This window comes from Hakea prostrata, chromosome 5 (genome assembly GCF_041222555.1).
Source record: "Hakea prostrata isolate BN-2017 chromosome 5, UWA_Hpros_2, whole genome shotgun sequence".
Classification (NCBI taxonomy): Eukaryota; Viridiplantae; Streptophyta; class Magnoliopsida; order Proteales; family Proteaceae; genus Hakea; species Hakea prostrata.
Window position 1 is genome coordinate 16,096,713 of NC_142604.1, and position 12,903 is coordinate 16,109,615.

Here is a 12,903-nt window from a genome sequence, read left to right on the forward strand (position 1 = left end):
TATTCTCAACAACCATATAGGTCATCCTCTTCTTTTGCCATCATTAACCCTCATTGTCATTTGTCACCTCTTCTGCCAAAACTCCCTTTTCTATTATGAAATCAAAATATGAATTGTTTATTTCAATGGAATAGAAAAGTTGACAGAAACTTATCTGACTTACATAGCATTTGCTTTTCTCACCTCATCTTTTTTAAAAGTCTTATATATTTAGTGAGATTTTATTAAACAATAAGGAATATAGTGAAAATATGACACATATTTGAAACTTTTCAACAAAATGTTTTCATTTTCTTTCTTATTCCTTCCTCCCGCTGCTGCAAGTAAATCCTATATTTGTTTTTTTTTTCTCCCTTTTGCATTTTTGCAAATCCATCCCCTCACGCTCCCTTGGTCCATTAACTGCAATTGAGTATTTGGGCAGGGTCTACGAGGACCCTTATGTAAAGGTCAACCTTGATTGCTTTTGTGTAAATGAATGGATCAAACATAATGGATTTACAGTGCAATGGTAGGAGTAATGGGTAAGACAGCCCAGTTTTTTTAAGTAAGCCTAAGGGAAAGGAAATGAATTTCAACAATAAGTATGCGTTTGGTAACATTTCTATTCCAGGGGACCAATTCTTATGTAAAACCATTTTTACATGTTTCTATGCTTAAATAAAATTTTTGTTTGAAAATAGGCGTTTGATAAACCTATTCTAAAAGTATTCCTGAAACCCCATCTCATAGCTCAGTTCAAGATTGGCAGAAAAGGCTTCTTTTTCTTCACATGTTATATATAGATTGGCATTTTTTATGGGTTTTCACTTGAGAATTGTTTTGAGTTATCATGTTTACTGATTTGAATGTGATGATGTTGGTGTAGTTATGGTGAGATATTCAAGACCCACATACTTTGTTGCCCTTGTGTTATGCTGGCAAGCCTTGAAGCTGCTCTGTTTGTGTTGGTTAGTCAAGCTCACTTGTTCAAACCTACATACCCAAAGAGTAAAGAGCATATGATCAGTCTAGCTGCTCTGTTTTTCCACCAAGGGAACTACCACACTAGAATTAGAAAGCTGGTTCAGGGTTCACCTGCTCCTGATTCTATCAGAAAACTCATTCCTAACATTGAAGTTGTTTCAGTCTCAACTTGGAATCATGGGCTGGTGGTCATGTTGTGAATACCTTTCATGAAATGAAGAAGGTTCGTTTGTGTTGCAAGTCAGTTATTCATTTCTTAATATATGAACTTATCATAAATGTGAAACTCTTGTTGATTTGTTAATGACTTAATTGATCTTGTCGTCTTATTCCTTAAAATTCTTTTTTACTGGTCGGTATTCTCGCAATCTTTGGTAGTTTGGCTGTATATTACAAAGAAGAGCTAAAGAAAAATTACAGCATAGTAGAGAGAGGCTACAACTCCTTCCCCACAAGCATCCAAGGAACTGCATACCACAACGCAGTCTTGATAAGCAAAAAACTGCCACTGAAATTGTGTCTTCTTCGTTAACTAGCTAACTCTTCTTCATTATAATTATGTTGTTTTCTCACGAAATTCTCTACAAGCAAGGAAGAGACTCAATCAGATTCTTGCTGATATTAACTACAATAGGCAGCCCACTTCCATTGCAACTGATAATCCCCCTACACCCATTACAAATCCCTATTCAACCCATTACACAGTTATTGATGGTGCAAACACTTCTTGTCAATTTTTATAAAAATGACACCAAAATCATATACGAGGGAGTTCTCCTCCTATCTAAGCCACCATGTTTTACAAACTTCAACAAGCCAATAACATGGTGGGAAGCTAACTCTACTGAGCTTCGACAAGTATTAATAAAAACAACACCAAAATCATAAGTATTAAGAGATGATTAAAAAGAAAGGTAATATAAACACAATCATAAGTTAAGCAAAACATAATTTATAAAAACATATTATAATATGAGAAGTAAAGATTCAGTCACAGCTGAGATCAAGTTGCCAGCAAAGTACTAACTGGATCAAGTTGCCCCAGTAGAGTATTAACTGGATCAATATAATACTTATAAGAATTGTCTGAATGAAGTGCAAAATAAATTACATTATAAGAATTGTCAAATATAAGGCAATTTTTTTATATTATTATTTAAATTAGGGTAAATATCACTTACCTCCCTTCTTAGCTGGACAAATAGCACTTACACCCTCTCTTACTTGGATAATATCACTTACCTCCCCTCTTACTTAGCAAATATATCAAACACCTCCCCTCTGTTAACTTTTTCAGTTAAATTTAACTTTTATCGTTAAATACTTTCTTAAAACTCCAAACTACCATTGGCTACAAATATTTTTTTAGTTTAAACCCTAAATTATCATAATCACCATAGCAATTAAAATAATTGTTAAAAATCAAAACATCATAGTTAAAATTCAAATTATCTTTAATTATTAAAAACCCAACATATCTTTTTGATAATTCAGTATTGAAATTGCATTTTGATATCAAGTAGTTCGTGTTTTTTCAATCGGTTGATAAAAAAAAAAAGAAGGGGTATGTTGGGGTTTTAATAATTAAAGATAATTTGGGTTACCAATAGGGGTTGGTCCAAGTTGGTTTAGACTATATTTTTAAGCAAGAGAGTTGGAGTTTTAGAAATATTTAACAATAAAATGAATCATTAATAGGGGATGTGTCAAAAATCCCATTTGTTAGGGGAGGACTCACCCATCACCAAGTAAGAAGGGATGTAAGTGCTATTTGTCCAAGGGTAAAATAATAATATTATAATATCTCATGGCCTGGTTAGACTAGGGTCCACAGACCACAACCGCAACCACGCCTGACTCAGCCTAGCTCGAGTATGCGCGTGATCCATATTTACCTCTCTAAAAGCATACATTCCACTTAGGAGCAATCATCGTATATATAATTGATATTTTCGTTAGTTTTATGAATTTTTACATTCATAAGAGTTCTATAGAAGCAAGAATCAAACAAGAGTCCAAGAAGGCTAAAACAACATTAGGAAGATAGAGTTTTAATGTTTTAAAATTTATTTAAATAATATATTAAATTATATTATTATTTTATTTATTTATCTTAAAAACAAAAATCCAACACTCCATTTCACAGTATAAGTCAGCTTCTCTTGAAATACGCCACATACAAGAAAAAAATAAAATAAAATACTCGAGCAGATAAGCATTGAAGGGAAAAAGAAATTTTAAAAAAAATTGATAACAATAAAAGGAGGAGGAAATCAATTAAGCATTTATTTGTTTTTATAAGTACTCGAGAAGGATTTGCAAATACTCGAGGAGGAAATACTCAGAAGGATTTGCAAATTTCCAAGCATTTATTTGTTTAATTAAGTTTTTGTCCTCTCGATTTTATACTGAAATCATATCGAATTGTTCCGTTTCTTCCCGTCTGTCCTTCCGTTTCTTCCTTCTGTCGTACCGATTTTATACCGAAACCGTACCAAAACGTTTTTAATATACTATTTTCATTTCGATACTGTACAGTTTCGATATGGTGGTTTGAAATACGATACGGTACCGAATTACCGATACCATAACGTATTCACACCCTAGTGAGTAGTACCGATGATACGTTTCGAAATCAAATCAACGGCATTCACGTGAAACCGAAATCGGACGGTAAAACTCAGTCGTTATTTCAGAACTTTTGGATAACGGATATGTGCCGATGGATTCACACGCGTCAACGAGACGGAGCCGTCAGATCAGGTCCCCCGTAGTCCAAAAGAGTAGATGCTACAGAATATTCCCTCGAAATCTTCTCCCCGTTTTCCGAGTCTCACACAAACGGATAAGTGTCGCTCTCTCTGATCCCCGTCACTTCTCCTTTCCCCGTCTCCCAACTATATAAGCCCTTCTACCATCTTTTATCTCTTCAAGAAAGCGCAGATATCGCACCTGTTTTTTCAAATCCAGAAATCCTCTTTTATTTCTTGTTACCTTAAATAGAACTCTGCATCTACAGTCATGAATTCTTGTGCTTCTCTATCTGAAACAAATCCAGATCATGGAGAAATTTGACGTCTTCAAGGTTCAGGGAAGGGACAAACGCGGACGAAAGATTCTCCGTATCGTAGGAAAGTTCTTCCCTGGTAAGATCGTGTTTCTTTTCTTGATCTTTATGAAAATTCATCTTTCTCAATCTTCTTTGAATGTTAATTTGTGGATTCTGATTAATTTTTCTCTTTGCCTCTTACCAACGCCATCGCCAGCGAGGATTGCCAACGAAGCTCTCAAGAACTATTTAGAGGAGAAGATCTTCCCTCAACTGGAAGGGAGACCGTTTTCGGTGGTGTACATTCACTCAGATACTCAGAGAAACGTGAAATTTCCAGGAATTTCGACCCTACGTTCGATCTACGAGGCGATCCCGATCAAAATCAAAGAAAATATCGAAGCGGTTTACTTTGTTCATCCTGGTCTTCAGTCCAGGCTTTTTCTTGCTACGTTCGGTCGTTTTCTCTTCAGCGGAGGGTAATGGTGCATCTTAGACTCTGTGATAGTATATAGGCTACCTTGTGCTGTGGTTTACTACTTTGGTTTCCAACAATGATAAATTAGAACTTTGAATTTCATGCCCGCGGCGCATGTTAGTGACACTTGGGTATTGGTTTTATTTTGTGTTGCAGGTTGTACGGGAAACTGAAATACGTGAGCAGGCTAGAGTTTCTGTGGGAACATGTAAAGAGAAACGATATTGAGATACCGGAGTTCGTTTACGATCATGATGAGGAGCTTGAGTACCGTCCGATGATGGATTATGGATTGGAGAGTGATCATCCTCGGGTGTACGGTGCTCCCACGATGGACTCGGGTGTTCGTGCGTACTCCATGAGGTGCATCTCATAGAAGGAACCAGATATTCTTTATACAATATATTGTTGGTGACGGTTAGGGCCTAGGGTCCGATGTCCTCTATGATGCGCTAGGGAAGTTTTGTTTGCTTCTATCGTTTTCATCTTTTTGGACTTCTAGAAGTTAGAATACTTTTGTTTTTTTTTTTTGGTAACCAGGTAGAATACTTTTGTACAGCAATAGAAAATGAGCATTGGTTAATTGAAAGGGACCCACCCAACGGGCATATCATGTTAATATTTTGTCCTTTTCTGTAAATATTCATTCGATTTTCTTTGTGCATAAATCCAGCATATGAATTTGTATTTTTTTTTTTTTTTTGTTGAGAATTGAGGTTTCACCCGCGTGAGAGTTTTTTTTTTAACAATGGCACTTTATATATATAGAAATTAAAGATGGGGATATTACATATGCAATAAGGATTAAACCTAGAATCTCAAGTTTTCAATCATTCCACCAACCCTTTATTGGCAAAGAATAAATTGTTGCCGGAAGGTTAGTCTTACTTAGGGTGGAGAATAAAAAAAAGTAAAGAAAAGAATTTAATAAAAAATAAAAAATTTTAATTCTTTAATAAATAAAATAATATTTTCATTTTGTTGCATTTCCCATATAGTCCCACCTAAAAGTATAGGACACTTAAAAGAGGTGTGTGGAAAAATTTGATGTCACGTTACTAGACGATTACTCATTTTCTCATTGTATTAAAACAAACAAATCATATTTTCAATGAAATCATAATATATGATTTGTTTAGTTTATTGAGATAGGAAAATAAGCAAGTAAGTATACTCAATTTAAGAAAGTATGTCTATTCATATGGTACTCAACTTTTTCCATTTGTTCTTTTAGAAGTACTATATTTTTAGGTGAAACCTTGTGAAAAAATGAAAAGAAAAAAAAAAAAAAGCATGAAAGCCACATTTTTTATTTTTTTCACACTACTCATTTCCTTTTCTTTCCTATTCATCTAGTCCACCATCAATAGGTCCCCTGTCTATTTTTTTCCCCACCCCCTTTACCTTGCAAATAAACGAGTTGTCAAACAAATGCATCATAGGGTTTATTGAGTTAGTGTTGTATATTTGTATATACTTAACAATAAAAAGCAATGAGTAGAAAAGCCATAGTGATCTTTTGTCTTTCTTCTTTTTTGTAGCCAGCGAGCTTATATTGGGGGAAGGGGGAATATTATGAATATACAATATTAAGTATATAAATACAATTAATCCAGCACCATAATATGTCATTCAATTTTTAGAACTGAAGTTTGTTTAAATCAGTTTATAGCACCTTGATTATATCATAGGAGATCTTTAAAAAAATTATATCATAGGAGATAATATTACTTCAAAAAAAAAAGAGAAATATTATATATTATTTTATATGTATGATGAGCCACACCTTTACCTAGAAAAAAAAAAGTATGATAAGACATGTACACCTCATATTTTAAAAAAAATGGAACTGTTGATCTCATTTATGAAGCATTGGTGTTTGTCAAGCGAACAAATTCTTATAATTTATCTTTTGGAAAAGAGATTTTATATGTTAGCAAGGTTTAAAATATCTCTCTGTATCGTATCGTATCAAATCGCAGGTTGTGATACGACGCAGGCCAATACATGTCCAACTTTTTATTTTGCCATATCGTCTCGTGTCACTTGTTGTATCGACTGATACATGACAATACGTTAAGATACAGATAAACGTTTCTCAAGTATAAATTTGATTTTAAAATAAGCGATACATATTGTGCGATACACAACAATACATCACAATACATATCGATACACTCGATACATATCCAACCAATCTCATAAATGATAAAATAGAGTACCAAAGTTTGCTGCTTCTCGAGTTTCTCAAAGTTCCAAAGCAGTGAGGTTTGAAGCAGAAGTGGAGAAGCTCTAAGTGTCAATCCTACTACCGGAGTTGCAATTTACAACCAACTCTCTCATTTATGCTCTTGAGTCTTGACGACAAGAAGTCTCGTTTGGACTGGAAGATGCCTCATAAAACAGGGAAGAAAGGGCGAAAGGGTTTTGTGAGTCCGTGATGAGTTGCAAGGCTTCGATAAAGTTATTGGGTTTTCTTGTTCGAGTCCGTGGTGACTTTCGTTTGTTCTCCTTTTCGATTTAGTCTTCATTGTGTGCTGATTTTCGATCGACTTGTGCAGTGAATCCAGTAATTAGGTATGTCATGTTGATTTGGTGTTATTCTCCCTTTGCCATTAGACGATTAAAGTTACTCATATCTTGAATTGTGGTTCCTTGCTCCTCTAAGCTTTCGTTATCAATTCGGTGCTATGGAATATGAGTTGTTCCTTGGTTTGAACTTTGAAGTATCTCTCTTTCCTTTTAGATTCTCATGAATTCAAATGGGTTGATTAATTAGTTGGACTATTTGAGTTTGTTTGGATTAAATTATTTGAGCTATATCAGTAGAGATATTTTTCAATTGTAATCGTTCACATGCATCCACTGGTTTCTACTTTCACATTCTCTTCCATCATTTTTCTGCTTTGAAATTTGGCATCTGGGTTTTAAAATTGCAGACCTGCGGTTAAATGTTTCCATTGCCTCATAAGAGTAATTATGACCACAAATTTGTAGATATAATTTTTCAAGTAAAGAGTTACTAAGTCTTTCGTTCTATTTTGTTTGCATCTTTTAGAACTTCTTTGCTCTTAAAGATAGCATAATGATACGTCTGTGCATTTCTTATAAATTTTTTCCCCTCTCATCTTTTCATTTTTTCTGCCTCGTAGACAGTGGCGGACCCAGGATGCAATAGTGGGGGGGGCCGAAGAATGAAAGCCAGTAACCTTCCTATTTGGGGTCCCACCGCTAAATTATTTTATTAAATTAAAGAATAGACCCATATATATTTTGTGGGGCCACACATATTTGAAAAAATGATAAATTATTGATAATGATATATTTTTTTTCGACAAACTATAGGTAAAATTAAAGCAACAATATAAAAAAAAATATACACATGACTTCAACCCTAAAAAGTTAAATGCAAACCAAAATTTTCATTGGTAGGAGATGTAAACCAAAAATTTTTTTTAGGTAAGAGATGCAAATCAATGGTAGTTAATTACCTACTAACTATAGACATTTTATTCACAATACAAAATCAAATAACAAAAATTGCGAAGAAATAAAGAAACATATAATATAAAATCAAATTAAAAAGAATAACAAAAGAAAAGAGAAAAAAGAAACAATAAATAAATTGAGAAAGAGAAAGAGACTTAATTGTGGAGTAGATTTTTTTCCAAATTTTCAAGCCACGCTATAGAAGGGGAAGAGAATAAATAGGAAAAAAGAGGATAGAAGAGAGGAGATAAGAGAATAAATAGGAATGAAGAGTTAGTTTTTAATTAGAAATAATATTTTGATTTTTGAATACCTAATAAGATTTTTTTTTCAAAAATTTCCTTTAACCCACGTTATAGAAACATAAGAGAATAAATAGGAATAAAAGACGAGAGAGAAGAGAGGGGAGAATAAATAGGGATTGATGGATTAGTTTTTTTATTAGGAATGACATTTATACCCATCATTTTACATTTAAAAATTGTTCACAATATTTGTGGGGGCCAAAAGTGACATTTCACATGTAGGAAGAGAAAAACTGGAAAAATTAAAGGAATTAGGGGAATATGGATAAAATTTTAAAAATCCGGGGCCATGGCCCCTCCACCCCCCGCAGGGGGGGGGGGGGGGGAAAAAATTGTTTGTAAGCAAGAAGAACAAAAACACAAAAACAAAAAAAAAAAAAAAAAAAAAAAAGTGGGGAGAAAAAAAAGGGGGGCCAATGGTGGGTTGAATATGAAAAACATAACAGATTAGTGTAGAGAAAAAAAAATATGTCAGTACACAGTAACCATGAAGAAGAATCAGACGAGGAATTGATAGAAAGAAGGGAGATCAGAAAATTCCTTGAGCTCTAGCTGTAACCCTAGCTGTCAAACCACATATTTAAGAGGGCTACTGTTTTACTTATGTCATGGTTGACACCTAGATTATAAAGAAGAGACTCTTGGACTCCTGTTGAATAACAATCTTTTTAGTTTGAAAATTCTAACTTCTAAGTTCAGTTACTAATTACCATTGGTTCATCTGTGGGCTTTGGGTGCAACATGTAAAGATGTATTTCCAACAAGTGTGAAGACCTTCAAAATTAGAATATGATGGGTTTTCTCTTGTCTTGCCATACTGGAACTAGAATCTGAAATTATTACACTAGTATCAATTGAGTTGTTTCAATTGACAATGTGCTCTGTTTTGCACCCCTTCTAATTGAAGAACTCACTTCATTTTTTCTTCTGTTTGATTTCAAGTTTGGATTCAATCCCTTTTCTAATTAACTGGTTACTTCCAACATGGGGGGGGGGGGAGGGGTGTTGTTTGTTGATAGTTCAATTTGTCACCTCATTTAGTATTGCCCCGTGTGAATCTTTTGTTGTGTTTCTGGATTCTGTGTATTGAACTCAACAAAAATTGTCCCAATGACTGGGTTGTTACTTTTAGCTTAAATAAGGATCATTTCTTTGGTTGTGAAGAATTCTAGTTATTTGGTTCTTTCTCTTGGTGCAGGGCTACTTCTAGTCCTTGTTCTCTTGCATTGAAAGGATTTTGGGGTTCTTGCATATAACGAAGTTAGTGCTCCCAAGATTGATGAGGCTGAATCAATTTGGACTAGAAAATTTGATTTCATAGAGATGGCTTTAGATGAGGTTATAAGTTGGAAGTTTTGTGTTTTTAGCACAGGCACTAATTCTGTCATGGAAAATAATATATCTACTGTGATGGTGCAATTGAGCAAGCTGAGGAGGAGAGTTCCAAATGATGACTTTTCAGGGAACTTCGAAGATGCGTAGTGCTGGAGTTGAACCTACCGAGGCGACACTTATCTCTATGCTCTCATCTACAACCCACCTTGGTGCTCTTGAGGAAGAGCAGTGGGTGCATGGTTATTCTGACTACAATGGGATTTCTTTGAATGCAAGTCTTGGCATTGCACTCCTTAACATGTATGCTAAATGCAGTTCTATTGATGATGCAATGAAAGTTTTTGCGGCAATGCCTTTTCGAGATAATCTTTGCTGGACTGCAATGATATCTTCACTTGCAGAGAGAGGCTCTTTGATGAAATGCAGCACTTGGGCTCTTTGATGAAATGCTCCCCCTAGGATTACAACCCAACAACATCACCTTCATTAGGGTTCTTAGTGATTGTAGTCATGCTGGGTTGATTGAAGAGGGTCTTTGTCATTTTAAGCAAATGAATAAAGTGTTTAGGATTTCCCCACAATTGGAGCACTATGGATGCATGGTAGACATTCTTGCACGAGGTGGGTACATCAATGAGGCATGGCATTTAGTTCAAACCATGCCCATGGAGTCTAACAACTTGGTTCCCAAAAGTCTTCTTAGTGCTTGTGCTAGCTATGGTTGGGTTGAGCAAGCAGAGGGCTGCTAAGAAGCTTATCAAGTTAGACCCAAGTAGTGCTTCTCCTTATGTGCTGCTAGCAAATGCCTACTCAAGCATTGATAGATGGGCTGATGTTGAAAGAGTGTAAAAGATGATGAGAGAAAAAGGCATCACAAAGACACCATGGTTTAGTTTGATTGAGATAGATGGAGTTGTTCATGAGTTTGTGGCTGGAGAAAACAAAGAACACCCCAAGAATTAGGGAGATCAAGATTCTGTTGCATGGGATGAGCAAATTTTTTAGATTAAGTGTTGATGCTTCAACTTTAAATGCATAACAAGTTGCAGGGGAACTTTCTTTCTGCAAATACCTTTGTAGGTTGTTGTATCAGGTATTAGCAGGATATTTAGCATTTTTTGGAAGTCCCGTTGTACACACAGGGGTTGTCTTTGGTGAAAAAAAATAGTATTATTTGCTAAGTTTGGTTGTTGATCGTACAGGTATTCAAAAAGATTTTAAGTTTGCTTTGGGTGAGATACTAGTGTTATTGTAGTATTGTAGGGCAATTCATTTACTCAACAAACTATTAAAAGTCCCAATCATTTTGATTGTCAAAGAACTCATTTTGCAATACGCCATGTAAAATTTTAAATTAAAGCGCGATTCATCTGCATCTTAATAAAAAGGATTCCTCTTGAAGTAATCAATAATCATCAAAGCTAACTTAAGGTATTGCATAATTGGAGAATTTGAAGAATACAAAAATTGAGTTACAAGACAAACATTATATCAGAAATTGAAATTTGGAAAACCTAACAGAAACACATACTTGCGGGGAGTCTTCCCAACCAAAACCAACCCTATGGACATGGAGACTGAAATAACATTATGGAAGCCTACCCATTGCTTGAATTATGTATTTTGGTCATTTTTATTTAATTCTGTACTTATTGATACGTATTTGAGAAACGATACAATACGAAGCGAAACGTCTCTTAAAATCACCCAACCGACACATTACCGATACGTGATTCTTTAAACTTTGTATGTGGGTCTCCTTAGTAGACCACAAACTAATGTTTTGGGTCCCTATAGTGTAATATATTACGTGTGGGTCCTTAACCAGACTAACACCGTTAGATGCCGTTAAGTATATTCAAATTTAACTATGAAATGATCAAAATGCCTCTCAAAGTATTTAATACATTATGTTATTTAAAACAAAAGCATTTTGATTTTTTTTTATATTTGAAAATTGAATATACGTAATAGCGGTTACCGTGTTAGTCTCATTGCGACCTATACATAATATATTAAGAGTAGTTTATCTGTTTATGATCCAACTAAAGGATTCATACGTAAAAAAAAAAAACTCTTTGAAAAAGGCAAACATAAACTCTTATAAGATTATTTTTCTTTTTAGTCAAATAAAGTAGGATTGTCAACCGGTGAATTCCAAGTCAGACCAGAATAAAGCCTTCCTCAAAAGCAAACAAGTCGAGCAGTATGGACCGTGGACCCCACATTCAATTTTATCTGAATACTTATCTGAATACCTTGCACGTCGTTGTCATGTCATGTCTTTAAAAAAAATGTATTTTTCTCAAATTTTTAAGTAAATAAATAAATAAGCCTTTTTTATTCTGAGCAAAATTAAATTAAATATGCCTAGGCTTTGTTTCCATCGGTTTGCGATAAGCACTGAAGAATGGCTGATGCAACATCTTCAACTTGTCTTCGATTTGGAGCTGGCAGACACTTCCAAAGATTCGAAATTTCCTATGGAGAGCATGTGCACGGGGGGTAGCAACGGGTGAAGAGCTGGTTAGAAGGCAGATTCAAATTGATCCTTCATGTTCATACTGTGGGTGCAGTCTGGAAACTATGGATCACATTATTTTTGAGTGTCCGATTGCAAAGCAAGTATGGTTTGGTAGCTCACTTACATACATTCCACCTGAGGAAACACCATTACTAACAGAATGGATCAAAAGTTGGTCTGCTGTAAAAGAGATTGGAAAGGAGGTAAGCAAATCGATACTCAACCTATGTTCCTTCATTGTTTGGCACCTTTGGATTGCAAGAAATAACAGGATTTTTGGGAGAAAACAAACTACCCCAAAAGAAATTATTGAGGCAGCTCAAAAAGAACATTCTGAATTTGAGGTAATCAAGACAACAGGAGGTGAGGAAGTGCTAAATAATGCTCAACCTGATGAAAATCAACAAAAATGGGAACCTCCGCCTCAAGGTAAATTAAAGTTGAATTCAGACGTGTCTTGGTGTAAAGGAAGTGACAAAGGTGGTGTCGGTTATGCTCTGCGAAATCATAAAGGAGAAATTTTACAGGCAGTCTCTGAACCGGTACTATGCAACTCGGTGTTGGAAGGGGAAGCTATCGCCATGAGGCTGGATTGATATTTGCACTTTCGAAGATTGTAATCATCTTCTCGTAGAGTCGATTGTAAAATCGGTCCAATACATAAACAATGCTTCCAGCCCCCCCCCATGCTTAGCCCTCCGGTGGAGGATATTAGGGAGTTATGCTCATCTTTCCTCTCGTGCTCATTCTGTTTTGT

General features: G+C 35.1%; 2 protein-coding genes across 2 annotated transcripts; both read left to right on the forward strand.

The window, feature by feature from the left end:
- Window positions 1-3,912: 3,912 nt before the first annotated feature.
- LOC149015424 (SEC14 cytosolic factor family protein / phosphoglyceride transfer family protein) lies at window positions 3,913-5,144 on the forward strand. The gene is made up of 3 exons (XM_089156377.1): window positions 3,913-4,112; window positions 4,233-4,494; window positions 4,650-5,144. The coding sequence occupies exons 1-3, from the start codon at window positions 4,028-4,030 to the stop codon at window positions 4,867-4,869; spliced, it is 567 nt and encodes a 188-aa protein (XP_089012503.1). The 5' UTR covers window positions 3,913-4,027; the 3' UTR covers window positions 4,870-5,144.
- A 5,195-nt stretch (window positions 5,145-10,339) lies between these two features.
- Window positions 10,340-12,742, forward strand: LOC149015425 (uncharacterized). Its single transcript, XM_089156529.1, has 2 exons — window positions 10,340-10,467; window positions 12,199-12,742. Exons 1-2 carry the CDS (start codon window positions 10,340-10,342, stop codon window positions 12,740-12,742), a joined length of 672 nt encoding a protein of 223 aa, XP_089012655.1.
- The last annotated feature ends 161 nt before the right edge of the window (window positions 12,743-12,903 follow it).

Bases quoted from the DNA above. Each gene is read 5' to 3' on its own strand.
- LOC149015424 (XM_089156377.1), top strand. From the start codon at position 4,028: ATGGAGAAATTTGACGTCTTCAAGGTTCAGGGAAGGGACAAACGCGGA. The intron at 4,113-4,232 runs GTAAGATCGTGT...CGCCATCGCCAG, and splicing joins CGTAGGAAAGTTCTTCCCTG to CGAGGATTGCCAACGAAGCT. The intron at 4,495-4,649 runs GTAATGGTGCAT...TTTGTGTTGCAG, and splicing joins CGTTTTCTCTTCAGCGGAGG to GTTGTACGGGAAACTGAAAT.
- LOC149015425 (XM_089156529.1), top strand. From the start codon at position 10,340: ATGGTTGGGTTGAGCAAGCAGAGGGCTGCTAAGAAGCTTATCAAGTTA. The intron at 10,468-12,198 runs GTAAAAGATGAT...CTGTGGGTGCAG, and splicing joins TGGGCTGATGTTGAAAGAGT to TCTGGAAACTATGGATCACA.